Consider the following 27,962-nt stretch of genomic DNA (forward strand, 5'->3'; position numbering starts at 1 on the left):
TAATTTTGAAAAATATATTTTTATGGTAAAAATTTTAAAATTACTTATTTTTATAAAATACAATTGTCTTATAAATAGAGTAATAATTTTTTCTTTTTCTCTTTGTTTGAAGAAATATTTAAGTATCACTTTATAAATTTTTGCAACTTATTTAAAATTAGAAGAATAAAATGATAAAAATTAATAAGATAAACATAATAAAATAAAATATATAAAAATATTAATATATTTATTTTATTAGATATAACAACATAATTAAAATATAATTAATAATATATATTTTATAAAATTAATATTTTATATATAAAAAAAGGATTAAACCGGAACTGCCTGTTCTGAAACCGGAACGGACCGTTCTGGTTGCACTTTTTGTGTGTTAATTTTGTACCTGGAACGGGCCGTTCCGGATGCAAAATTAACGCACCAAAAGTGCAACCAGAATGGCCCATTCCGGTTTCAGAACGGGCCGTTCTGGGTCCAGGTGTTTTCAAAAAAATTGTCATCCACTTATGCATCTACGTGACATCCACGTGGCCAAAAGTTAACTCCGTTTAAAAAATTTGGACGTAAGTCCCACATTGAAACCAATTAATTAATTTGAGACTAAATTGAAACTAATTAATTAGTTTGGGACCAAATTGAAACCAAAAATAAAAGTTGGACTAAATTGAAACAAACAATTAATATAAGGGACAAAAATAGGGTTTTTGCCATATTTTTATTAATTTTTGGGGTGTTTTTATTTTGTAAATGTAAAAAAGATAAAGAATTTAAATCAAACCCAAACCGCTCAATAATTGAAAAAGGGTCGAACGATTTACAGGTAGAGAAGCATGTGGGAAAAAAAACTCAAACCGTTCAACGATTGAAAAAGGGCTGAGCAGTTCAAGATTAGAGAGGCTGAATTTTTGTAGCTCCCAAGAGCTTAGCCGTTAGACCAAGGGCTCAGCCACTGTAAGTTACTTCACCTTGAAGAATCTCAAGTGTTCAACCGCTTGAAAGTCGTTGAACGCTTTGATATCTCTCTTTCCTACTTTATTTTATTTTGGTCGACCTTTAAAAAGGAAATGGAAGGATAAAAAGAGAGGAGGAGCCCGAGCATAGCAGAGCAAAAAAAAAAGAACTTGGAACCAACTAGAAATAAGGGTTCTTTAGCTTTTCCTTTATTCTTCTTCTCATTTTCCATGTATCTTGTAACGACCCACCTTAGGTCATCACATCAATAACCAACCAAAATAAAAGAGCATTTATAATAAAAAAAATAGAGCAAAAGCCAGCTACGCTAGAGTGTAAAAATTGTTTTCATAATAGCAAACATAAGTATATTAGTCATTCTCAGTAAAATCATACAGTCATCCATAATATATTAACATTAACCATTAACAGAAACACCCTAGGTGCTGGTCAAGCTCTAAGCCTAGCCACTTCTCAAAGCAGCTACCCAGAAGACTCCTTGCTATCCTATGGCTTCACACCTGATCTGCTCCCCCACATAGTGAGATCATCACAGTTCCACCACATGGAAACATAAGGGTTAGCACGTATAAAACCAACCATAGTATAAATATCATTTAACAATTATTTGTTCAAACCAACATGTATTTCCAAGATAGATATAAACCAATAGCATACATATTAATTAAAGAAATCCATAACCCTAGTATACAATCCATACCATATGTATACATAATCCACATCCAAAGCAAAGTCACACCACCGTATAATCCATGATGTAACCAACACATCCAAACCAAATGTTGGCCTCAACACCTATCCAAACCAAGTGTTGATACGGTGAAACATGTCAGCAACCCATGTCTCACGCCTAACCTCTCATGGAAAGTATACAGTTGGATTACGTCGTCACGTAACCCTGGTGGGGTCACCTCATCCATCGGTATGACTCGACCCAGACCCATACCGGTAGCAAATAGATACTTAGAGGAGTACTTCAGAATCCACCTAACATCTGAAGTGGTTTACTATATAATCCTTGGAAAATTTCCAAATTGGAAATCCTCACAATGGGATTCCGAAATACCATATTTTCTCCAAAGATTATATCCCTGATCTCACCAAGAGACCTCCCATCCATAACCTTACTCCTCTCAGTCCTATTTACTTTTCCAAACCACATACACATACTTCATAATTATATATATAAACATAATCATAACCATGCCAAATTAAATATCCAAAACAACCACCAACTTGAATAAATAACAACCATCAATTTAAATAAATAACAACCTTCATACAAACAAAATAGCATATTAAAAGTTATACTACTCCTATCATGCTCATGTATACTAGATTAAGTCTTATAAGTACTACCCATACTAGATTAATTTTATAAATGCCACCCTTACTTGGATAAACCTGAATTGAAACTCGGGCAGAAACTGAGACTATAGCACAGCTGCCTCCCCAAGGCTCCTTCCGTCTAAAATAGGGGCCGGAGCTAAAACTAGGACAGAACCTCCTCCTCTAGATTTCCCTTGGTCTTTAAAGAGAAGAAGAGGGAAAGAAGAGAGTATGAGAGAAGAGAGAATGAGAATTGAGGGATGAGAAGTATTTCTTGGGATGGTTTGCAATGGAGAAGTGAAGGCCTATTTATAGCCTCCAAAACACATTAAAAAAATGTAAAATAATGGAGAAAAAGATAGACAAAACTAAGTGGAATGAATTAGTGGAATGAATTATAGAAGTTGGTGGGATGAATTAATGGAGTTGGTGTGAATTAATGGAGTTGGTGCCATGTTCTTTTCCGCACCGACTTTGGCTACTGATTTGGACCTTATAGACAGCCGAATCTGAAAATATTTCCTTCACGAAAGTTGTAGGATTTTCTCTTATCTTTCCATAGCCACCAAGTTTGTATCATTTGAACAACCACCGACCAAGTTATACCCCAAACACCGAGGCTTGCCAATCAGCCCAGCGAGAAACAATTGTATTAATAAAAGTCCAATTTTGACCTCCTAAACGACCGATTTTGCAAATGGCTATTTCTGCAAAAGTTGTGCGTTTTTCTCTTAGATTTCCATTGACACCAATTTTGCATCATTTGGACCATCACAGCCCAAGTTATGCCTCGGACACTGAGACTAGTCAGTCAGCCCAGCGAGAAATGATTCTAAAAAAAAAATTTCACAACTATCTAATTAGATCTAACAACACACATATCTTTCTAAGCATAAATGGAGTGTGAATTATCTATAATTGAAGTAAAATATAACCACCAAATTATGACCAAATACCACATAGTAATAATGACAATAATAATAATAATAGTAATAATCATGTTGAAAACTGAGATGTTACATATCTTGGATTTGTTCCCATCACTATGAGAGGCTAATCTTTTCTGTTTGTTGAAATTAAATGTAGCCATCAACCTCTCATGTATTCCTTTTGATTTTCATATATATAAGGTTCTATTAGTCAATATTAGTGGGTTTGATTCTATTCTTAATGTTTGGATGATCTGATCACTCATCTTTGATCTGTTGTTTAGATTTCAGTTAGAAAATATTTTCTGAACTTAATTTTAAATTATAGCACCTAATAGCCTTATAGTGTGTTTGGATGGGGAATTTAAATGGAGTAATTCATTTATTTGAAGAATTTCAAATTCTTTGAGGTGAAATACCTTGTTTGGATGGAGAATTTATAAGGAATTTGAAATTCAAGCATTTGCGAAATTCCTTTAAATAGTAGAATTTCAAATTCTCCCAAAAAAGTAAGAATTTGAAATTCCTCATATTTTTTTTTCTTATTTCACTTATATATTTTATCTTATCTCTTATTTCTTCAAGTTTTTAATTATTGAATATTCAAAAATATTTTTAAAATTAATAAATATTATCTAATATTAATTTTAAAAATTATTATAAATATTTAAAAATTAGCTAATATTTTTTTATATAAAATTTAATTTAAAAATATCAACATATAAATATATTTTTAAAATCAATGTTATCATGGTGGAATCAAGTTATCATATCCAACCCAACAATTTAAAATTTGAGAAATTTGAATTGACTTATCCAAACAAAATATTTTAAGAATGATTGAAATTGAAATCAAAGTAATTTAAATACCAAAAATTTAAAATTCCTTGAATTTGTAAAATTTCTCATCCAAACACACCATTAAAGATTAAGAATAAATTTGAAGTTATTAGTTGGAGAAGTTCTCATACTTAATGCAATGATTTTAACTTTTTAACTTGAGGAATCAACTATTAAGTTGTAATCCTTAGAATTTCTAAATCAAGGAATTCAATGAACTCAAGGATATTGGATAATGAAAATCATATATAATTATCATAGGAGTACATGAAGGTGAAATTGGTGAAATTTAATCTCAGCTGTATATTTCGATAAATTTATATTCTAACCTTATTTTATGTGTTTTTCTAGTTACTAGAGTTATTATTTCAGTTTGTAGCAATATGATATTGTCTCATATAAATTTATCCTAATCAAGTTTTATTAAAAAAAAAGAGAGTTTACCAAAATCTTACAAATTCCTACGGTTTGACAACCTTATATTTATTATATTACAAAGACTGGAGCACTTTCCATAAAAAAAAAATCTTAACATTTTTATACTCATATTAATGTAAGTAACAATTTTAATGATTTTAGTGTTTTATTTTCATATTCTATGAACATCTAAATATTTATATCCTACCTCATTATTCATACTCTAATTATATATAAAAAAATTTCCAACTCATATAAAGTATGTTGTGTTTGAGTTGCAAACATTTAAAAAAATGGTAAGATTAGCTTTATTAGACAGTATATATATATATATATTAATTAAGAGCATCTTTGATAGTAAAAATTATTTTAGGTTCTTAATATTTTTCTACCCTCAATTTTGAGTAGGATTTAAGAATTTTTATAATATCATAATAAAAAAAATCTAACTTGAACTTTTAATTCACTTTATACAACACGATAAATCTACTTTCTTGTTTTATTGCTGCAACACTTAGTTCTTATAGAAAGACTGATTTTACACTGAAAATCATGTCACTGCACCTCAATGGTAGAACAAATAAATAAGATTTGATTTTTATTTTAAGAACTTATATAAGGACCTCTCACTAATAACTTAAAAGGTGTAACTTTTCTCATTTTATCAACCCATTTTAGAAGTGAAAATAATACCTCTAATTTTGACTTCATAATCAAGTTAGAACGAAATATTGACCTTTGATTAAAAAATACAATTAATGAATCACTTATGTACTAATAAATTTTTGCTATTCATATAATATACCACATAAATTAGCTACCTATTAACAAATGTTATTCCATATCTTAATTATAAAACTTATAACAGCTTTCTAGAAGTTTAATTTTGAAATTTATAACAAATAGATTTTTGGATAGGGACGAAAAAAAAAAAAAGACTTTTGAATATTTAATTTTGGAAGCGAATTTTTTTAATAAAAAAATGAATTTAAATTTCAGAAGAAAAATTAAGGGAAAAAAGAACTCATCATTCAAACGTGTGTAAGGCTAATGGTATTGGTATCAAAGCTCTACTAGGCCAGTAGTTTCCCAATCTCTCTGCATGGTGTTCATGTAGGCTTTTCTAGTTGGGCCTTTTTTTGGGATTGGGGGTCCGCAAAAATGGTGTAACTAGCTTTGAGTTTTGAGGTAATTAAATCTTTATTAATATCTGCAGTAAAGGTTCAGTGTAGAACTAAATATAACATGATGTTCTACGTTTTAAACTCATAGTTGCGTTCTAAAAAAAAAAAAAAAAAGAGAAAAACATATCTAGGAACAATTAAACAATTTTTTAATTATGATTATGATACATTTCTCTGCTACAAAGGCAAAAGGTTAGAGAAACATTACTGGAAAGTATAGCAGCCTTATAAACTACCAAAAAGGCACACAACTTTTTATTTATGTTTTAATTTTCTCACATGTAATTTTTAAACAGTTAGAAATTTTGAATATTTAAAAAAATATATTATTGGTAAGAAATGAGTTTACGTTAAACATTTATATCCTTTGTGATTTTTAATTTTTACCAGGTTTGACAAATAAATAAATAATAATATAATATTTACTAGTCACGGTTATTTAATTTGGTGTGTTGGGCTTAGTTGGGCCCCTCGCCCCTCTCACGCGAGGAGCACGTGAGGCATGGTTTTAGAATTTAGAGAGAATAGAGAAAGAGGAGGTTTGTAATTGTAGTAGTAGTGTTGAGAAATAGAGAGGTTGTGTTGTGTTGTGTTGTGTTGGGGAGAAAAAGATTAAACCTGAAAGCCAACAAAGAAGGAAGCATAAACCCTAACTTCACCTTTCGTCGCCTATGGCAACCCTCGACCCAATCCAAAACGGCACCGCCAACCCCCTCTCATCCGACAATCCCGCCGCAGACCCTCCCTCCACCACCGCCGACGACCCCGCTCCCGAGGCCGCCGAGAAGCGGTGGCCGGGATGGCCCGGTCACTGCGTGTTCCGCCTCATCGTGCCCGTGCTCAAAGTCGGCAGCATCATCGGCCGCAAGGGGGAGCTCATCAAGAAGACCTGCGAGGAAACCAGAGCTCGCATTCGCGTTCTCGACGGCGCCGTCGGCACCACCGATCGAATCGTTAGTCTTCCCTGTTTCATTTCTAGGGTTTCTTCTTCTATTTTTCTATTTCTAGGTTTTGTTAGGTTCCTTTTTTTTACGTGGAATATTACTTGTGAAGTAGGGATTTTTATTCTCACTGCCTGGAGGTTACGAGTTCCATTTCTTGTGCTCGCGTTTTGGTTTCAGCTCAACGCGTTACTTTCCTTTGTTTCAACTTACAGTTTTATCGTAATTTCATTAATATAGTGACGCGTTTTCGATTGGGGTATTGTTACCTGTAGTGTAATTCGAGGTTTCGTGTTTTATAGACAGTGTTTGTGAGGTGGTTAATATGTGGGATTTTTAGCTTTACCTGCAGTGTTAGGGTTTGAATCTCCGGGGAAGGCATTACCATCACTCCAACCCGGAGGTTAATCTCGCAGCTATCTATTTGGTAATCCACTGTCAGACCCCACTCCCCCCCCCCTCCCCCCCCAAATAAAAATGCTTCTGTGTGGCGTGTTGCTTCGGTTCCAAATTTTTTCATTCGATTATAAGTGAGGACACTGTGTCTGCACAGTTGGTGTCGGTGTTAATTGTTTCACGTGCACAGAATGCAGTTGAGTTTTCTTTGTAATGCATAGCTTGCAGCTTCAATGTAGATTTGTAATTCCCAAAGTGAATGGAAGTTAAATCTATAGTTTAGTTGGTCTATATGCTGTTCAGATGAGGCTTGTTTCCATATCAGTATTTTTCCCAAACGTTTTTGCTTAGATGAGGACATTTATTTGATTTGTGTTGTTTTGTTTTATCCTGAATATATTTTGAATTTTGTTTTTAGGTACTCATATCAGGGAAGGAAGAGCCAGAGGCACCTCTTTCTCCAGCAATGGATGCTGTAATAAGGGTTTTTAAACGTGTCTCAGGGTTATCTGAAATTGATGGTGACAATAAAGCATCAGGGGTTGCATTTTGTTCCATCCGTTTATTGGTGGCCTCAACTCAGGCCATCAATTTGATTGGAAAGCAGGGCTCATTAATTAAATCTATACAGGAAAATACCGGATCTTCTGTTAGAGTACTGTCTGGAGGTGCGTCTGCTGTCCCTGTTATACAATAATGCATGATACATCTATGATATTCTCTCGTGTGTCTTAATAGCAGCCTTTTATTTTGCCTATTCTTCTTCATATTTTCTGATGTCATACAAAGTGTGCCAAACTAGGGTACCTTTTGTCTTTTCAGTGTTTTACCTTTCAGTTGTTGTGGCTCTTGTTTGTGGATGTGTCCCCTTGCTGCTTGCAGCTGTGAGGAAGTTTTTGAACATTCTTGTATTATTTAAGTTAGATGCCTGTAATTATTATTATGGCAGGTTTTATATGGTAGCTGGTAGCTAGTTTATCAGATTGTTTTTTTCTCTCTTTTTGAGCCTAAGTGGTTGTTACCAAATACTTGTCTTTGTAGCCAGATTAGCTTGTTAATTTCAATGGTAAGACTATTAAATGAGAAGTAATGATGTATTCACCTTTGATTTAATTTAAATTGTATCATGATCTGAAACTACTAAAATTCAAGAATCAATACATTCTTACTTGCTTAATAATTTAATTAATTTAAAGGCAACCTCACTTTACATGAGTCTTTTCCTAAAGTTGATGTCTCCCTTTTTATGTTTTATGCTCCTAATGAAAATGACCTTTTCCTTTGTTTCCCGTCATATTGTATTTTTTTTGTTCAATGTTGGAAGTAATTCTGATGCCACATCATTTTCTTGACAGATGAGGTTCCCTTTTATGCTGCTGCTGACGAGAGGATTGTGGAACTGCAGGGAGAAGCCTTGAAGGTCCTTAGGGCCCTGGAAGCAGTAGTTGGGCACCTGAGGAAGTTTTTGGTTGATCATAGTGTTCTTCCTTTGTTTGAGAAAACTGTAAGTTTGATGTTTTCCAACTATTAAATCAGGCTTAAATAGTCGATACCAGTGTATATGTTTCTGATTTTAATGTATCTCGTCACTAAAATGTGTGGATTCTTTGTTTTGTTCAAGTACAATGCAACAATCTCCCAAGAGCGCCAGGCAGATACCTGGGTTGACAAACAGTCGCTGCATAGTGCTTCACAACCTAGCATTGTAACTGATATGTCACTTTCAACAAAAAGGGATTCTCTCTTTGCTGACCGTGAAAGTCAATTGGATTCATTCCTCCCTCCCTCCACAATGTCAATATATGGGCAAGATACTTCACTTTCTGGTCTTCGTTCTTCGACACTAAGTCGACCCAATGTTCCTCCTATTGTTACCACGGTTAGCAATTTTAATCACCCATATTATATCTATATTCTATTTGAGATGAAAACTTGGAAGCTAGTGAATATCTATATTCTATGTACTAATTCTTTATGTAGGGGCTTTTAGTACTGTGAACTGAATGCATACAGTTTTCCACTTATATCCTGTTCACTCTTATCTCATTATTCTTTGCTTTTATTATTTTTGTTGTTGATAATGGTTGTAATTTCCATTTTCCTTTACTGTTTCCGATTATTAGGTAATACAAACAATGCAAATACCACTGTCCTATGCAGAGGACATCATTGGTATACAAGGGGCTAATATTGATTACATTCGCCGAACTAGTGGGGCCATATTGACTGTGCAGGAGAGCCGTGTGCCAGATGAAATCATTGTGGAAATTAAAGGAACCTCATCTCAGGTTCAAATGGCACAACAGTTGATTCAGGTATGATACTTGGGCCTAAGAAAAGAAAGTTTCCTGGTTCTGTTATTTTTGTTCGAGTGATATATGCATAGGCATGTGTATATGCTTGGAAAGGTACTTGACTTTTAAGCAAGTGTTAATGTATACTGAGGTTTTCTCTTAACATATTCCTTGCATAGTTACTCATTTTTATCAGTATTAAGTATTCACTTTTTTGAATGCTTTTATTTGATATCCTCATATTCATGTAATGAGCCTTATGTTGGCTAAAATATATATTTTAGTTGCAATTTGATCTCGCAGTAGGAAAATTTAAAGGTAAGTAGTAAAAAGAGTTATATGAGAAAAGGGAGAAAATCGATCAATCGATTTTATATTATAGGAAAACTAGGAAATGAAAGTAATGAAGATGATTTACTTAGTCTTGACATTCTTATTTGTTATATGTTGGTTGGTAGGGGTGGAAGTTGGAAAAAAATGTTAGTATTCAATTTTCATAAACACATCTACAAATTAATTTAGAACATTATTAAGTGGCCATAATCTTAAGTCAAAACATGTGACATTATTCGATTTTCTTTTTGGTACATATGACCATTGCAATTGGATGTATATTAGTTGGGGTTTCCCTTACTAGTAGACCTGAAAAAACCAATCCTCACTGGCTGATGGGTTTGGGCTAACTTTTCAAAGGTTTATTCATGTGGGAAATAGAGTAATTCATCAGAAAAGTTCTATAACATAAGATGTGAGAATTTCATCTTTTTGGATTTTTGCTAAATTCATTTGTATGTATTATCAAATCAAATATGTAGATTTATCAATTTCTATGTATTACATTTAACTTTTGTAGGAGCTAAAAGTTATGTTTGATTTCATGTCTATCAATCACCTCATAGTTATTATATCTTGGTTCCCACTTCTTCTGCGTGATTACAACCATGATTCTTTTTCCGTCTTCCGTTCATGTTTCACTCATTCATTCTATTTTGATACTGATTACTAACCATCAGTGTTCAGTAGTTATATTTTCATACAACCATGATTCATTTCTCGTCCTGATGTGATTGGATACTTACCATCAATGTTGATTCATGCTAAGAAGATAGATTATTTCTTATGCTTTTACTGATTGAAATCTGTTTTGTGTTGCAGGAAGTTGTAAGCAATCACAAGGAACCTGTCGCTAGTAATTACAGCAGCAGGTTAGATACAGGATTGAGATCTTCTTACACTCAATTGGGAAGTTCATCGTATTCCTCATCTTCCCTGCCTTCGCAACCTTACAGCGGGTATGGATCTTCTGGTCTGGGAGGCTATAGTACTTTCAGACTTTGAATTGGTGTCTCTAGGTTACAATGACTTCATTTTGAGCCAAATTCTTCTAATTGGGTCTGATCTGATTGGAGAGTCAATGCTGGAATGTATTATGAAGCCACCAAAATCACGTTTTCTTTCATCATTATGTGTTATCATCATGTAATTGGGTAATCTTCGATGTGACCAAGAGATGAGTAGTGCCATTCAAATTGTAATGAAATATTAACCATTTTCAGGGTGTTTAGTTTTGTAGTGTATATGCGCATTGATTTATAGCTTAATCGTGGTATCTATAGGAGCATTAAACTATATTTTCTATTTATTTTATTTTATATTTACAATGCTAACTATTCTTAACTTGTCATATTATTGCCTAAATTGTGGATGTCATTGAACTAGCTATACATTTTAGCTGTAGGTGTTACTGTCCAATTGCAGGGCGCTCTAAAGGTAAGGCCGGTTAAGCTTTTGTTAAGTCTTTAAATTGTTTACTTTTAAAAGTGTTTTTAAAAAATATATAAATACTATATATATATATATATGTATTTAAATCCTATTTTGAAAAGATTAATCATCATTATAAAAACTTGTATTACTAGCATGTTTGAAAACTTTATTTCAGCTAGTCTTGAAAAAAAAGGTTGTTTGCATTGGGAAAGATCCATACTCCCCCCAAAAAAACTTGATTTATTATGTGAAAAATAATTTTTTTTATCCAAATGAATTCGATATCTTAAAACTATATTTTAGAAAACATAGCTAGACAAGTTTATCCGATTATAATTGATTAAACACACTATGAAGTACATATACAAAAAAAAAACTAGTTTATTATTTTCTCTTGTTTAAATAAATTATAACCTTAAAACTGGCTTATTTTAATTTTTTTGTCACTTTATTTTCATTTAAGTAGGATAATTAAATATAAAACTAAATAATATAGTGAAATGAAGCTATGTTTTCTTGGAAAATAAAAATATTTTGTATTTTTTAAAAATTGTTGAATACATCCTTGAAGTAATAGTTATTTTTAAAAATAACGTTAACATATTATTTACTGTTAATTAAATTTAATATAAATATATAACCTAAAACACCATGTGTTAAAATTTAATGTAAATATAATTAAATAAAGTACGAAACTCACAGTATCCAGTGTGTTAATTGTACTTTTTAATCGAAGTTGTTATTATATTTTCTTATATAAATGCATTAAAAAAAAAAGGGCCTAGATAAGAACTTGTAATTATTACTAACGCAAGTTGCATTATCATAAGCCAATTTTTTTTTAAGGATACTAAAAAAGTAGTATCGAATGATGTGAGACAAATTATTTAGATGTAGTTAGTTTAAAATTGTGCATGTTTGTTTCTTCTAGGCATGATGGATTCAATTATGTTTAAAAAAATAAAAAAAAATCAGCTAAGAGCGCTAACCTCATTCTACTTGGAATGTTTTCAACTCATACCATGATAATTCTCAGCAATTGATTTAAAAATTAAAAATTCTAACCGTAAAAATTGTGTTTCTCGGTGTGAGATAGATATACCTCACTCTTTTATCCTAGCATGCACCTTTATAGAAAATACCACGAATGTTTTATTTTATTTTTTATTAATAATGAGAGTATCATAGAATCATTTAGATGAGTTTAGTAACGAAAATTGAGATATGCTAAGTAGAGTTTCGATATACTTTGTCATCTGTATTAAACTCAATTAAATAATTTAAACTCCTTAATTATGTATAATGAATTAGCAGTTATATAAAAGTAGTTTTTAATCGGTAGAGACTGACTATTAAACTCACATTTATGAATAGCGGACATAATAACATAAGAAATAGCGTTAATACCACTGTGAGGGAGAGAGAGAGAGAGATAGCTTATCCTGAAGCCTTGACCCCAAAGCCACTCACTCACTCAGTCGTGTATAGCAAAGCAACAATGCCCACTTTGAATCTCTTCACAAACCTTCCTGTCGACACCGTCGTTGCTTCTGACATTCTCAGAGATGCCACCAAAGCCGTTGCAAAAATCATCGGAAAACCCGAATCAGTTAACTCCATCTTCTACCCTTTTGCTTACTCTTTCAACATTGTTCACCTATTGTTTGATCAAATTACTCTATAAAAAATATCAAAACTTTATCTAATCCTTGTCATCAAAGCTACTACTTCCCTTCAACACTCAACTAGTTCTGTCTGTTAACACTTTTTGTTGCTTGGGTTATCAGTAATTTTATGGGCAACTGTTGAATAATGTTCTGCTGCTTTATTTTTTAGCATAATTTGACATAGATTTATGTTTTTCATTTCTGGGGGTTTATATTTCAGTATGTGATGATTTTGTTGAATGGGGGAGTGCCTATTGCATTTGCTGGAACTGAAGAGCCAGCTGCTTATGGAGAATTGATCTCAATTGGGGGTCTTGGTCCGAGTGTTAATGGAAAACTGAGTTCTACTATTGCAGAAATTCTTCAAACTAAGCTATATATTGACAGTTCCCGTTTCTATATCAAGTTTTATGATGTTCAGGTAAATTGCTGCTCTGTTCTGTGATGGCTTGTGTGATATCGAGTGTTCATGTCGGTTACCATCTTTTGATATTGTCTAGTTTTTGGAAGGATTTTTATGTGAGGTGAAGCGATTTCATTCATTCTACATTCTTTAATTCTCTTGTACAATATGTTGAAACAGCTTTGGTTCTTTGAACTTGGAGGTGTGCTATGTATCGGTGCAATTCAATTATGACTTTTAGGAGTGTTTGTTGGAGGAGGCTAAAAAATGTATTGAATTAGGACTATTTTTCCGTGAATTAGTTGCTAATTAGTTTATTCATAAGATATCGGTAGAAACTCTCTTATTTGTTTTTTCAAAATCTTGTTTTTAACTTAAACATAAGTTAATTTTAACTTATAGAAAATCTTTTTTTTTTTTTTTTTTTAATTTTCTCTCTTAGAAGTGCTTTCAGAAAAATTTATCAAACAAGTTCTAACACAAGTTATTTAGTTAATATTGATTTCTGATGTAGTTTAGGCACACTTTGGCTGAACAGAAAATATTTGCTACGAAAGAGAAAAATCTCGTAATATGCTCCTATACTTCCTGTACTGTTCCTTTCTATAAAGAACTAATCTATATCTTGATTTATTTTTTTTAATTTTCTGAAGCATATTTATGAACATTATCATGGTGGGTGTGTAAACAATATCTAATCAAACAGCTTCTTTTCCATACAATGAATGTCATGGTCACAACTTTTATGTTCATTAATTTCTATATCTCATTTTATTCGTTTTTTGGTGCAGCGCTCATTCTTTGGATTCAATGGCTCAACCTTCTGATCAAACTCTCTTTCTAGACATAGACATGTGGAGTTTCACTAGGAACAAATCTGGATAATTCAACATCCTGTAGATTATATAATTTGTATGCATGATTATATCATTTATGAGTGAATACAATTTAATCAAAATGGCAAAATGCGTTCTCCTCTGTTCCTTTTCAAATTCACGCCTTCAAGTTATTGCTCTTCATGTTGGATTTGAATCTTAATCAACTGTATAAACCATATAGGGGTGATTGGATTTTGAACTGAAATGGAGGTGACTGTAGCACACATAATAAGTGTAGCTTTACTGCATTTAACAAGCTTGTTGGAAATGTTACGAACTCTAAGCATATTAAGATGGAGAAAAATGCTATTAACATGCTCTTTTAACATTTTCTTTTAAACACTTATTACGCTAGTATAATATCATATTAGTTCAATAGTCATACTAATAGAGAGGACTCACATAATTTAGTGGGATACACATAGAACTCACTAAATAATGGTGGTAAAAAAATTGAAAGACATTCCTAGTATTTCTCTAAAATAAATCATGTTAACACATGTAAAGCAATCCATGTAAATCAAATAATCATCAAACACCTTTTTCTTCTCTTCTCTTTTCTCACCCTTTTAATATTTTGCGTGCAAAGAATTTTTATCCCAATTAAGATTTATCTCTTTCTCAAGCCGATAAAGAAAAAGAAAGAAATCATGTCGTTTAACATAAATCATATCTGGATGGCTTCCAACCAATGTTTTTTAAAATGTTTTGAGGGGGATGATGTGTGGTACTTTGTGGCTCAAGCGTTCGCAACAGGTCTGTTTGATGAACGTGTCGCTGAAATGTTTATAGATTGAGACCATTTCTCAATGATTTAATTAGTCTTTGGCAGAGTAGTTTTATCCCGAGTAGAGCTACCAAAGATAATGGTATTGTTCTTCAAGAAGTCATTCATTACCGAGGGTTGACTGGGATTTTCTCAAGCAAACTTTACGGTTATATGATTTTCCTGAAAATATTGTTTTCCTTATCATGCATGGTATATTCTCTACTAGTATCTCTATTTTATGGAATGGGGGAGATCCCCTTTGTTTGTGTTATGTATGGGAAAATTCAGGATGACGTGCAAGAGGGTAGGTGGAAGCCACTACAGATCACTTCTAAAGGACTAAGTTGTCTCGCAGACGATGTTTCTTGTTTGCTAAAGCGGAGGTTTCTCAGGCTCAGTTGATTGCCACGATTTTAGCTAATTTTTGTTATATTTCAGGAATGAAAATTAGTTTGGATAAATGTAGAGCTTTCGCTTCTTCAGGTGTGATGAATAGGAAAAAGAAGGCTATTGTGCGCACAACTATTCGGTTTACTAGTCATTTTCAGAGATACTTGGGTTTCAGGATGATTCAAAGAAGAGTGTCACGTTCGGATTTTAATGGTCTTATTCAGAGAGTGAATACCAAGCTGTTGAGTCTTCTTAATAAGCCTGTCATAAGCATATTAACCATTGTGAAACACTCCATCACTGTCTTGTTACTTGGTCTCTTGCTGGTGTTGAGGGATGTCATCAAATCAAATGCTTCGTCTGGTGGCTCCATTCTTGCATGGATTCGGAATTGTATTCATACGCATGTTTTTTTTTTGTTTTTTTTTTAATTTTAATTCTAGTAATGTTGTGGCAGGTTTGGTTTGCTAGAAATGCTTTTCTATTTGATAATATTTATGTGGAGCCTTTTCTGGTGGTGCAAAAGTCTCATGCTCTTTTGCAATATATCTTGGCTGTGTATGTATCATTGTGATGCAAGCCCTCCTGCTATATCGTGTTTGCAGTCATAGAGCTGGATGGAAGGTTTCTATTTGGTTATTTTGGTATGGCAGGAAAATCTACTATTTTGTATGCAGAATTTTTTGCTCTTTTGAAGGGGGTTCAATTATGCTAGGAATTGTGTTACTGAAAAATCATCTGTTATTCTGATTCAAAGAATACAATTGATTTGGTTAATCAAATGTGGAAGCCTTGGCATCATTATAGTAATGAGCTGGCTGTTATTCATCTTTTGTTGCAAATAGATTGGAAATGTTCTACTCTACATATTCTAAGGGAAGGAAATGAAAGGGGTTGATGCTTTAGCTAAAAAGGGTTTGCTGTCAGATGATGAATTGGAGGTGTTTTATGAACCTCCATCTTGGCTTCATGAGATTCTGTGTGCTGATGTTATGGAAGTCCAGTTTTCCAGAGTCTAGAATTTTATTTTATTTCTTTTTCTTTTTCTTTTTTGTATGCTTATCTCTTGTAACCAAAAAAAAAAAAATAGCTTGGCATTTACTTTCGATCTAACAAATAGATAGTTTAGGGGAAAAATGATAATTACCCTTTAATACTTGGTGGCATTTGTTTTAAGATTTTTTTTTACAAGGCATTTGTTTTAAGATATGTTAATATATGTTTGGATATGACATTTTTTAAAAATATTATAACTAGCAATATTAATTACAAGTAATGCGTTTACGAAGATTTTAATATTCTTAGAAATATTTTTTCAAAATTCAAATGATAAAAAGTAAAGTAATAATACAAATGAGAGTTAATAGTTGAATAAGTAACATCTCAAATGTCCATTAAAATATAAGATTTCCATATTTCATTATGGAAATAAAAATCAAGCAAAACATTGCAATATTACATTTCTGGGAATAAATAATAACTGAATATTTTTAAAAGCTTATAACAAATATAAAAACCTTACATTAAATCCATGAAACGTTTTAATTTCTACAACAAAAACACTCTTGGATTCTTTAGAATAATTGACCATGTCATCTAATACATCCCAACATCTACTTCTCCACAACAAACCGCATCATAGTCATAGTAATGTTATGCTAGTGCTCCTCAAAAATACCTTTTGATTCCTTTTACGAACACATGAATAGATGATCAAACAAGTTCAATACGGAAATGGTTATAAAAAAAGGACTGTTTTAGTATTAAGATAGCGTTTTGCCTAGTTGGACTTCGCATTTAAGAGACAAATCAAACGTGGATTTTAAAATATATATATTTTTAAATGAATAAAAGTTTCAAACATTTATTAAAGTTAATTGAAGACATTTCTACTTCTAAAGAGATGTTTCAAAAAAAAAAAAATCAGTTCAAATACTAAATTCGTCAGTTTTCATGACATTTGATCAACTTGTAATTTATTAAATATATTAGATCTCTTTTTATCTATAAAAATTGAACTCAAGCACGCTTATCAACCAACTGGACGATATGCATCTGATATTTTTATGCTCACCAAAGTACAAAGATAAAGAATAAGTGACATTTTGTATTTTAAAACCTGACCTCAAAAGCCAGTTAATAAGAGAAAGAAATATGTTTTTTTCATCATAAAAAAGGAAAAAAATTGTAGTGTAAAATATTAAACTGTCTAATGACTAAAAGGATAGCAATACATAATTTGCACTGGAGTACGGATCAAATGTACACATCTTTTGACAAACACAAGGACTGCAGCTAAATATGAAGACTTCCGCTTTGCCATCCACCTTTCGATGGGAATACTTCCAAGATCATCGTCCCAAATCACCATCCATACTTCGCTTGTGTTTCAGCTTTGGTAAGCATGCCCTTTGAACGCCGCTCAGCGAGTTTCATTTCATTTTGTTTCATATCAAAGTACAATGAACCAATTTGATGTTTCCTTTTGTGCAGCTTTGAAGGTTTCCCCTTTGTCGAAACAGGCTACAAGAGAAAAAATAATAATAAATGCAAAATAAATGATAGGAACGTCCCTTTTAGGGAGTAGAAAAAAGTACAATAGTACAAATATTGTATAATAGATGATAACAAGTTGAGCAATCTATTCAAATTTTAAATATAATAACACAAGAAGAAAATGTGTATTTTTTTCAATTTTTTTTATCAATAATAAGAGGAAAAAGCACAATATAATGGTTATAATAACATAGGATCTAAATGATATGTTAGTTTCAGTAGAAAATGAAGCTCTAACAATTCAGTATAGAAACATTCCAACAAGATTATGTCACAATTCCTTTGACTGAACGTAAGAAAAAGAGTCAAGCTCACACCTACTTGAAAGGTATCCTTTCTTACACAAGCATCCAAAAATAATACAACACAACATAATGTACAAATGTGTGTAAACAGTCAAATTCCGATGATTACTGCAAACCATGTTATTTGCACACTTCAATATTTACATGTCCCTTTTATGGGGAAGGAGGAGAAAAATTCATCGTCAGCTTTTCTACATCTTTTTTTTGTTTTTCTATAAAGGAAGATGAGATTTATTTACATATTATTATAAGCAAATAGCAATATAACTAAAGTGAATGGTGGATTGCAGCTAATGCAATGCCATTATATGAAGTAAGCCAAATATTATTATAAGCAAATAGCAATATAACTAAAGTGAATGGTGGATTGCAGCTAATGCAATGCCATTATATGAAGTAAGCCAAGCTTATGTACATACCAAAATTGGGTTGCCTCATTTAATCTAACTATATGACATACTATATCATTGGTCTTAATTTACTCAAACTACCAACTAAGTTCATCTTATGCATTTACAGTACAATGTTGATCCATTCCAAGTGTATGACCATGCAAGTTTTTAGTAAGATGGCAAAAATATTGAAGTCCCATTTTAACATCACAAATAGAGTGGCATGACATCTAATAATACATCATTGTTAAGTAATGGGAATCTTAATGATTTGACATACTTTATCAATGATCAACATTACCATGTAATCTAGTCTCTTTACCCTAAGTGAATACAAGGCAAAGAACAATCACCCATGCATAGTTCAAGTTTCAGTTTCTTGATATCTGAGTAGACTAACAAACAAATGAAGCAGTGTTATCAAATGGTGGATATGGCGGCGCCATAACGGGGCCATAACGGCGTGGCGGCGGCGTCCGCAATCCGTTATGGCGGTTTGGGGCTAAAATGGCGGGGTTCCGCCATTCTGGACATGGCGGCCGTTACGGCGGGTTTGGCGTGGCGGTCCGTGGCGGAGATGGCAGACATGGCGCTGTTATTGGGCCATTTTTTTTTTGTTTTTCGTTTTGGGTCTTTTTTTTTTTTTTTTGGGTTTGGACCCGGGTTTGTTTTCCGGGTTGGGCACTTTACAGCTGAAATAGGGTATTAGAAACCCTAAATCCCTTTCGTGCAGACCTCCCCCCCCACCCCGCGCAACTGCTCCGACTCCGATGCCGCATCTGCCACCGTCGCCGACGACGCAGCCGCCACCGACGCCGACGACGCAACCGCCACCGCAGCCTCCGACGCAGCCGCGACCATCACGTAAGAACTAAGAAGTCTCTTCTCGCAGCTGCCACCGTCGCAGCCTCCGACGCACGCCACCCTAGCCTTCCCGCGAGGCACCACCACCTCCGCCGTCACCTCTGCACGCCACCCTAGCCTCCCCGCGAGCCACCACCACCTCCGCCGTCACCTCTGCACAGCACCGTGACCTCCAACAGCACCACCGTGACCTCCGAAAAGATTTTCTTCCTCCTCCTTTGAGTTTTGCCATCACAACTGCCACCGCATCCGACAATTCGACAATGTCAGGGGAGACAGATTCAAACTCCCAGCCACCGACAATGTCATCTTCTAGTTCCATTAATTCTAAGAGGAGTGACGTTGCTTGGAAGCATTGTACACCGGTCAGAGAGAATGATACAAATGAGTTGACATGTAATTATTGCCAGAAGGTCATGAAAGGAGGTATCACAAGGGTGAAACATCGTTTGGTTGGAAAGGCGGGCAATGTTACAGCTTGTTTGATGGCTCCTGAAGCTGTCAAAGTTGAGATAAGGCCAGCTATGGATGGTAAGAAGCAGAGGCAAAATGAAGCATTCAAGAAGACAATGCAAGAGATTGAGGTACAATGTGAAGAAGGATTTATGGAATTTGGAGGTTCTGATTCTCGATTACCTCCAATTGGTGATTTTAGATTGAAGGATACTAGGAAAGGACCTATGGACCTTTACACTCAACCTCAATCTACAGCTGCAAAAAATAGGAAAGACAAGGTGGTGCAAGCAGGCATAAGAGAGCTTTGTGATAAAAAAGCTGTAGAAAGGGTTTACCAATATATAGCACGCTTTTGGTACCAAGCTGGCATATCTTTCAACTTGATAAAGTTGGAAAGTTTTCAAGATATGATTCGTGAAATTGGGCATTTTGGGAAGCATTTGAAAGCTCCTTCTTATCATGACATTAGAGTACCACTCCTTCAAAAAGAAGTGGAGTTCACTAATGAATTAATGAAGCCATTAAAGGATCAATGGGCAAGTTTTGGGTGTTCTTTAATGTCAGATGCTTGGACCGATAGGAAACAAAGAAGCATAATCAACTTTTTGGTGAACTCCTCTTCTGGGACAATGTTTTTAAAGTCAGTTGATGCATCTGATTATGTAAAGACCGGTGAAAAGATATTTGAGTTGCTGGATTCTATTGTGGAGGAGATTGGAGAGGAAAAGGTTGTCCAAGTTATAACGGACAACGGAAGTAATTATGTTCTTGCTGGTAGGTTGCTAGAGGAGAAAAGAAAAAAAATTTATTGGACTCCTTGTGTTGCACATTGTATAGATTTGATGTTAGAGGACATTGGCAAGCTGCCCCATATAAAGAAGACCATTCAGCGAGCTATCTCTCTTGTTGGCTTCATTTATAGCCATTCAAGCACTTTGAGCATGTTGAGGTTCTTTACTGGGGGGAGGGAATTAGTCAGGCATGCAATCACTCGATTTGCCACATCTTATCTTTCCTTGGAGAGGATTCATCAAGAGAAAACTAATCTCCGAAAGATGTTTGTGTCAGAAGAGTGGAATCAAAACAAGCTAGCAAAGGAGGCCAAGGGAAAGGAAGCCACAAAAACTGTCTTGATGCCTAGTTTCTGGAAGAATGTAGTTTTCATTCTGAAAGTGATGGCTCCTCTTGTAAAAGTGCTTAGGCTGGTGGATAGTGAGAAAAAACCAGCCATGGGCTACATATATGAGGCAATGGACAAGGCAAAGGAAACCATTATGAAATCTTTTAAAGATGAAAGCAAATACAAGGATGTGTTTGAAATCATTGATAAAAGATGGGATATTCAGCTTCATCGCCCTTTACATGCTGCTGGTCACTTTTTGAACCCAGAGTTCTTTTATGCCAACCCACAGATGGAGTTTAATGGTGAGATTATTAGGGGTTTGTATGATTGTATCAATAAATTGTTGGGAGATTTGGAGATGGAAAAGACTGTTCATAAGGAGTTGGCTCACTATAAAGCTGCGAGTGGTATGTTTGGGTGCACAACTGCCATAGCAATGAGGGGTGAAGTTGCACCGGGTAAGAGACAAAACATTGCAACTTTTGAACTATTATTCTCTAAGTCATAAAGTCATTTGCTCAAGTGTTTGTGTTAACATATTTTGTTTGCATTTGTAGCTCAATGGTGGCGGATGTATGGTTCAGATACTCCATATTTGCAACAACTTGCAATAAGGATCCTTAGCTTGACATGTAGTGCTTCGGGTTGTGAACGTAATTGGAGCGTCTTTGAGCAAGTAATTAATTTCTTAATTCCAATTTAAAATTAATAATCAATGTTTTGCTTATTATTCCTTAAGTAATAAGTATTTATTTAATTGTTTTAGGTTCATACCAAGAGAAGGAATAGACTCGAGCATAAAAGACTACATGACTTGGTATTTGTCAAGTATAATCAAGCACTCCATCAAAGGTATAACCTTAAGGATGAAATCGATCCCATTAGTCTCAATGGGATTGATGATTGCAATGAGTGGCTAATTGGAGAGATGGATGAGGAAGAAGGTGAAGATGAGAGGGTTCATGAAGGAGATGATGACCTTACTTGGAGACAAGTTTATCAAGCTTCAGGACTTGATGAGCCTAGACAATACACTAGGCGTCACAAAAGGAGAGGAGCAAGTGGGGAGGAGCAAGTAGGAACATCTACTAATCCTTCTAAAAGAGCCAAAGGATTAGCTTCAAAGAATAAGGGGAAAAGGGTTGAAGAAGTTGAGACATCAGAGGATTCTAGCTCTAGCAGTGAGGAGGAGGAACCAAATGCTAATCTCATACATTCAGATGGAGAAGAAGCTGAAGGATTTTTGAATGAAAAACATCATCATGTAGAAATTAATTATGCAGACATTGATGAGGATGAAGAGTGAAGGGGATTAAACAAAATAGTTTTAGGAATGACAATTGTGTTTTGCTATTTTTTAACATTGTTGCTTTGTTTTGATGGCTGTTTTTGTTTATGTTTATGTTTCTTAATGTGGCTGTGTTTGTTATTTTTCTGCTTTTGCATCATATTATATATATATATATATATATATATATATATATATATATTTCTTTTTTTTTTGTCCGCCATAGACCGCCATGGCATCCGCCATGGCAATATGGCACTTAAAGGTCGTTGCCGCCATCCGCCGTATAACCTTATTGATAACCTTGAAATGAAGGCAATGTCTCAATGACCCATTTCAACATGTCCAAGCATTTAGCAATCTCATTCCATCAAAAGGGCTTGAAAGACCATTCTAATTATGTAGGAGGAATGAATATCACCTAAGTCACTCACATACTTCATCTTATAAGATGTTCAATAAATAACTTTATAATCACCTAACACAAATGATGTTTGACAATATCAAAACATATAAACCCTCATGTATGCAACTGTAACGAGTAGTGATTTCAGACCAAAGGATCAAAATCAGAATAGGCCAATAAATTATTCTAAGAACTGTACCCCGTACCCTTATCATTAATTTTCAAAATAATACAAGCCAAGAGGAAACTCCATCTCCAAATTTAATTATGCATTTTTATATAGAAATTCTCGGACAGAGGCTAATGATCAAATATATCTAATTTCCTAATGCTTTAGAATAATTTATAGTCAAATGTATGTTGTTAGATCTTCTGCAGAATAATTAATACTCAATTCCTTTTAGTCATTTGCCTCATTAGTCTGCCTTGCCAGCCACCACGTGTTGGCTTCTCAATATATTATCCACAACTTCTTAGATGTCATAGTATTGTGTTTCTTCCAGCTTAATGCAACAAAATTATCCTTCAACATACAAAAATTTCTAAGGAGTAAGGACTACCCTTCTTTCAATCACCGAAACCCTTGAACTAAGCCAAAATGTTGTATTTGACATTCAGCTTCTTCCAGAAAAACCAAGAAGCATCAAAATCATCAACAAATAGCCCGGCCTATACTGAACTCTACTAGCCATGAATTTCTTAATACAAGGCATGTCTCAATTTTTCTTCAAACAATCCCCACTTGGTAAGAAAAAGACTAGCCCCCTCTATTGGCTTTCTATCAATCTCCTACACTTTTTGAATATATTTTCACAAAGAGCATGCTGAATCAGCTAACAAATCATTTGAACACCATTTTTATTCAACAATTTCCAACACAGCCAAAAGCCACACAACACAAGAATTACATTAAAAGGGCCTAGAATAACTAACAACAAAACTGAATGCCTACACTCCTAGTTCAACTTGTAAAAACACAAATTGACTCAGAAAGAGAATACCTGATAAGAGGGTCCAAAAGCAATCCCAGTAAGCTTGACCTGATCCTCTCTTGGCCGATTCTTAATCAACTCTTCTTGCTTCACCTCAATCACTTCCGTGGGAACCTCATGCCTCCCTCTCTTCCCAGGAATCCTCACCACACTGTCACCAACCCCCGACGGTTCCGGCACTGGCACCTCCGACACGTCACCCCAATTATTCCCATACTGTGCATAATCCCCATAGCCACCATAGGCATCACCATAATTCCCATACTGGCTAGTTCCATAAGCAGCAACCCCAGCCTCTGGCTCGGTACCCGAACTCACCGGTTCGGCACCGGCATCATAATTGCCATAATAACCACCATATTGGTCAGTGGCATATTGGTAATTTTCATAATCCCCTGCACTTTGATCCACGGGAACATTGGGAATATTGCTCGAACCACCACCGGAATCCGACGCCGGTGCCGGTGATTCGGTTTCGATGATGGATCTTCGGCCTGCGCCGGAACTTGCTTGAACACCGAGAGTGGCGGTGTTCCTCGGCGCCGGAATGCTGGCAAGAAACGATTTCACAGATGAGGTTTGCGTGGAGGACTCTAACTTTTTCCTTCTTCTATTTCGTTCTTCTTCGTCTTCGTCGTCGTCGTCGTCGTCGTCGAGTTGGGTAGGGTTTGGGAGAGGGATGATTGGAGGCCTGAATTGCACGACGCGTTTGGGTTGCGGTTCTTCGATTTGGGGTTTAGGTTTAGAGTTAGGGTTAGGAGAAGCGGTTTGGGTGGAAGGTTGGTTGGGTGGAGGAAGAGATTGAAAGAGGGATGATTTGGGCGGAGGAAGAGATTGAAAGAGCGAGGATTTGGGCGGAGGAAGAGAGGAAAACCATGTCGTTTTGGGTGGGTTTGGTTGTTGGTCTTCTTCTTCGTCTGAAGAGGCGTAGTTTGCTAGTAGAGAATCCATGGCCACCAATCTATGATGCTCAAACCCTACCCAACGCTCTCTATTCCTAACTTCTTAACTCTTCACCTTTATTTAAATTTTTTAAAAAAAATATTTGAGAATAGAAAAATAGTGTAAAGCAACTAATTTAAGAAAAATTATTTTAATGCAGAAAACTTAAGAAAAATAATTTAAAACAGTCATTTTAATATACAAAATAATTTATATTTTTAATTTAAAAAATGTTTTACTAAATTGTGATGAAATCATGTAAGTAAGGATGATGAAAGTTTAATAAAATATATTTTCGTATTTGAAAATAGATATTTTAAATTTATAATGTCAGAAGCATAGGTGTATTTGATGGAAACAATAGAATTGGAGAGAGCGAAAATAATTAAAGTGGGGAGAAAGGAGAAATAAATTAAAAAAGTAAAAAAAATCATATTCTTTATTAGCAGAGAAATAGGAGGGAGACAAGATTTTTTAATTAGTTTCTTTTGAATTAAATAAAAAATCTGAATTGATATCATAAATTAAATTATAAATATATTCTTTACTCAAAATTGACTAATTAAAATAAATTATGCACACGTTATTTATTTAAGAATAGAAGAAATGAAAAGAAAAAAAAAAACTACAAAGGATTTTCTTTATGACTAAATACATATTATCATATAAATAATTATGTTCAATACATAATTCTTATGTTTCGTCACTTAAATTAGGAAAGTTTAGTACTATTATCATAATGGTAAAATAGTTTGGATTTGAGTTTACTAGATTATCACGGCCTTAATATACATATGTGAGTCTCATATGGAATTAACTTATTGACCACCTTTCAAATATAACGCATATTTTCAATAATTAGTTAGGATATTATTCATTTACTTCATATTTTATTCAGTTTAGTCACTTTATACGTGTATGACTCTATCTTATCCCACATGGATCTATATTGATCACTTTATAAACGTATGACTCAACTTTACCCCTACACAATTCTACATTTTGTTGTTTTGTATATATATGGCTCGACCTTGTCTCTTATGATTTTACATTTGGTTGCTTTACACAAATAACTCGACTTTGTCCCCTTGAAAATTTAGGTGAGTTGGTCTTTAGGGTTCATTAAGGTTAAAACAAATCTTAAGATTCTATGAATGTTTATAAAAAATACTTACAAATTACTAATCCACAAAGTCCTCACATAAACAAAAAATAAACTCATTTTCTCAATCTATTTACACCTTTACATACAATGCTTGTATTTGTTTTGTCATTAATAACTACACTTTTTGTCATTTATATTTCATGATTTCACAAAAAAAATTATCCAAGTTTTTGTAGGTTTTGTCACTAAACTTTTAAAATTTAACACATTTGATCACCTTTTTAGTTGGGCATCCAACATCCTTAGTTAATTGTTAACATAGCATGTTGATGAGATATGTAGATGATAGTGTAATATAATGTGTTACATCAATATTTAATGCATCACATTAACATTTGACATATTATGTTGCAATGTTGTTCGATGGTTAACTAATAAGGTAACAAAGTGTGTAAAATTTTAAAAATTAGATGACAAAATATATAAATTCCATAATTAAGTGACCAAATTTACAAATATATGGGCTTAAATATGTATTAAATCTCTCAAATTTTGGATAAATTTCTTTTTGGTCCATCAAATTTAAAATTATTGTTTTTAATTTCTATAACATTAAAAAATATTATTTTAATATCTCAAATTATCAATAACATATATGAAAGTGGTAGACTGAGACAATTATACATCATCAACTAGATTTAATGTGATATTTTTATTAATAAAAACACTAGTAGATAAATTTTATACGATATTATCTAACAAATTTCTTAACAAAATTTAATTTGAGTATAAGGACTAAAATAAATTTTTTAAAAAAATAAAGAAAAAAATCAATTTAAAAATTAATAGGTTAAAAATAAATTTAACTTAAATATAAAAAAAAATATTTAAACCTAAAATATAGGTGACAAAAATACAATTAAGTCATTGTTTTATTTTGGGCCAGAGTTGGGCCACTGATTATGTTTGTTGTTATTATGTTTTTGTTTTATTTTCTCTTTGTTTTATATTGGGCCAGGTCTAAAGATGTAAGGCTGGTGATAAACACACCTCCACTCTCGTATAAATACACCCCTTTTTAAAAAATATATATAAAATATCTAAATTACCCTTAAAAAAAATAAAATTCTTAAATTTACACTCCCTCCTCCGTAACCCTGTTCTCCGCACCCCCTTTCCCGCACTCCATACCCCCTTTCCCCGCACCCCTCCTACGCGATTGAGAATTGTAGCAGGGAAGTGGTGAAGGCCTTGCTTGAACTCGGCGCAACCGACGTGAACTACCCCTCTGGCCCCGCCGGGAAGACGCCGCTCCACATTGCGGCGGAGATGGTGTCGCCGGACATGGTAGCGGTGCTGCTGGACCAATGTGAGAACCGTGGATGGGGTCACACCTTTGGACATCCTCAGAACCCTAACCTCGGATTTCCTCTTCAAGGGGGCTGTCCCGGGTTTGTCCCATTCGACCCTAAGATCAAGGCCAGTGACAAAGGCAGAATCATCAGAAACGAGAAACAAGACGGCGTCTGCCACGTGTTTGGGAGTGAGCAGCATTCCTTGCAGTCTGGCGAATTTCCGGTACGCCTCTTGCATCTCCTCCTCGCTCATCCCTCGCCGTTTGCAAGTCAACGACGTCGCCAACCCATTCGGTGAGACGCAGTTCACCCTTATCCCGTGCTCCGCAAGCTGCAAACTCGCCGAACGCATCAGCCCCAACACCGCGTGCTTCGACATGATGTAGTCTGTCGCCGATGGTCCACCGTGGCTGCCACCCACGCTCCCCGTGCACACAATGCTCCCCCTCACGCGCCTCTCCACCATGGCACGCGCCGCGTGTTTCACGCATGCCGCCATGCCGCGCACGTTGAGCGCCAAAACCTTGTCCAGTTGGGACATGTCGAGGTCCTCCACGGTCTGCTCGGAGGGGCTAAGGATGCCAGCATTGCTGAACATGATGTCCATTTGTCCGTATGCGTTCACCATCCATTCCACCACCTTCTTCAGTAGCATATGTGGCAACAACAACAACAGCAACATTGGTAACCTTCTTCAATAGCATATGCGGCAACAACAACAACAGCAACATTGGTAACCTTTTTAAGCTGAGGCCGTGCTTGGAGCTTGTTCAATCCGGGGCTCTTGTCATGTGGCGAGAAGAAGGCAATGCCAACAATAACAACAATGGTGTGGGATGAGAGGAAGGGGGCTGCGGAGAAGGAGGGTGCGGGAAAGGGGATGTAAATTTAGGAATTTTTTTTAAGGGTAATTTAGGCATTATATATATATATATATATATTTTTTTTTTTAAAAAGGAGGTGTGTTTATAAGAGAGTAGAGGTGTGTTTATCATCTTC

The 27,962-nt window shown here is 34.5% G+C and overlaps 5 protein-coding genes across 5 annotated transcripts; 3 read left to right on the forward strand and 2 right to left on the reverse strand.

Annotated features, from left to right (window-relative positions):
* The first annotated feature begins 6,214 nt into the window (after nt 1–6,214).
* Nucleotides 6,215–10,989, forward strand: LOC109808226 (RNA-binding KH domain-containing protein PEPPER). The gene is made up of 6 exons (XM_020371125.3): nt 6,215–6,627; nt 7,430–7,679; nt 8,367–8,515; nt 8,633–8,890; nt 9,135–9,326; nt 10,461–10,989. The coding sequence occupies exons 1-6, from the start codon at nt 6,346–6,348 to the stop codon at nt 10,641–10,643; spliced, it is 1,314 nt and encodes a 437-aa protein (XP_020226714.1). The 5' UTR covers nt 6,215–6,345; the 3' UTR covers nt 10,644–10,989.
* Nucleotides 10,990–12,446: 1,457 nt separating this feature from the next.
* On the forward strand, nt 12,447–14,134 carry LOC109809139 (Tautomerase/MIF superfamily protein). The gene is made up of 3 exons (XM_020372373.3): nt 12,447–12,681; nt 12,960–13,160; nt 13,934–14,134. Exons 1-3 carry the CDS (start codon nt 12,571–12,573, stop codon nt 13,967–13,969), a joined length of 348 nt encoding a protein of 115 aa, XP_020227962.2. The 5' UTR covers nt 12,447–12,570; the 3' UTR covers nt 13,970–14,134.
* A 3,132-nt stretch (nt 14,135–17,266) lies between these two features.
* LOC109809001 (mitotic checkpoint protein PRCC-carboxy-term protein) lies at nt 17,267–24,567 on the reverse strand. Its single transcript, XM_020372209.3, has 2 exons — nt 23,571–24,567; nt 17,267–17,702 (listed from the first exon to the last, which is right to left on the reverse strand). The coding sequence occupies exons 1-2, from the start codon at nt 24,510–24,512 to the stop codon at nt 17,544–17,546; spliced, it is 1,101 nt and encodes a 366-aa protein (XP_020227798.2). The 5' UTR covers nt 24,513–24,567; the 3' UTR covers nt 17,267–17,543.
* LOC145957679 (uncharacterized) lies at nt 19,713–22,255 on the forward strand. Its single transcript, XM_083074098.1, has 3 exons — nt 19,713–21,333; nt 21,433–21,551; nt 21,642–22,255. The coding sequence occupies exons 1-3, from the start codon at nt 19,713–19,715 to the stop codon at nt 22,179–22,181; spliced, it is 2,280 nt and encodes a 759-aa protein (XP_082930224.1). The 3' UTR covers nt 22,182–22,255.
* A 113-nt stretch (nt 24,568–24,680) lies between the features above and the next one.
* LOC109801123 ((+)-cis,trans-nepetalactol synthase NEPS1) lies at nt 24,681–27,900 on the reverse strand. Its single transcript, XM_020362121.3, has one exon. It carries the CDS (start codon nt 27,643–27,645, stop codon nt 26,629–26,631), a length of 1,017 nt encoding a protein of 338 aa, XP_020217710.2. The 5' UTR covers nt 27,646–27,900; the 3' UTR covers nt 24,681–26,628.
* Between the last annotated feature and the right edge of the window lie 62 nt (nt 27,901–27,962).

This window comes from Cajanus cajan, chromosome 5 (assembly GCF_000230855.2).
Source record: "Cajanus cajan strain Asha chromosome 5, NIPB_CcT2T_4, whole genome shotgun sequence".
In the NCBI taxonomy this organism is placed as follows: domain Eukaryota; kingdom Viridiplantae; phylum Streptophyta; class Magnoliopsida; order Fabales; family Fabaceae; genus Cajanus; species Cajanus cajan.

Coding starts and splice junctions, on each gene's coding strand:
- LOC109808226 (XM_020371125.3), top strand. CDS start 6,346: ATGGCAACCCTCGACCCAATCCAAAACGGCACCGCCAACCCCCTCTCA. Junction 6,628..7,429: donor TCGGCACCACCGATCGAATC/GTTAGTCTTCCC, acceptor TTTTGTTTTTAG/GTACTCATATCAGGGAAGGA. Junction 7,680..8,366: donor TGTTAGAGTACTGTCTGGAG/GTGCGTCTGCTG, acceptor TTTTCTTGACAG/ATGAGGTTCCCTTTTATGCT.
- LOC109809139 (XM_020372373.3), top strand. CDS start 12,571: ATGCCCACTTTGAATCTCTTCACAAACCTTCCTGTCGACACCGTCGTT. Junction 12,682..12,959: donor TCATCGGAAAACCCGAATCA/GTTAACTCCATC, acceptor TTTATATTTCAG/TATGTGATGATTTTGTTGAA. Junction 13,161..13,933: donor TCAAGTTTTATGATGTTCAG/GTAAATTGCTGC, acceptor TTTTTGGTGCAG/CGCTCATTCTTTGGATTCAA.
- LOC145957679 (XM_083074098.1), top strand. CDS start 19,713: ATGAAAGGAGGTATCACAAGGGTGAAACATCGTTTGGTTGGAAAGGCG. Junction 21,334..21,432: donor GAGGGGTGAAGTTGCACCGG/GTAAGAGACAAA, acceptor TTGCATTTGTAG/CTCAATGGTGGCGGATGTAT. Junction 21,552..21,641: donor ATTGGAGCGTCTTTGAGCAA/GTAATTAATTTC, acceptor TAATTGTTTTAG/GTTCATACCAAGAGAAGGAA.
- LOC109809001 (XM_020372209.3), bottom strand. CDS start 24,512: ATGGATTCTCTACTAGCAAACTACGCCTCTTCAGACGAAGAAGAAGAC. Junction 17,703..23,570: donor CTTTTGGACCCTCTTATCAG/GTATTCTCTTTC, acceptor TTTCTCTTGTAG/CCTGTTTCGACAAAGGGGAA.
- LOC109801123 (XM_020362121.3), bottom strand. CDS start 27,645: ATGTTGCTGTTGTTGTTGTTGCCACATATGCTACTGAAGAAGGTGGTG.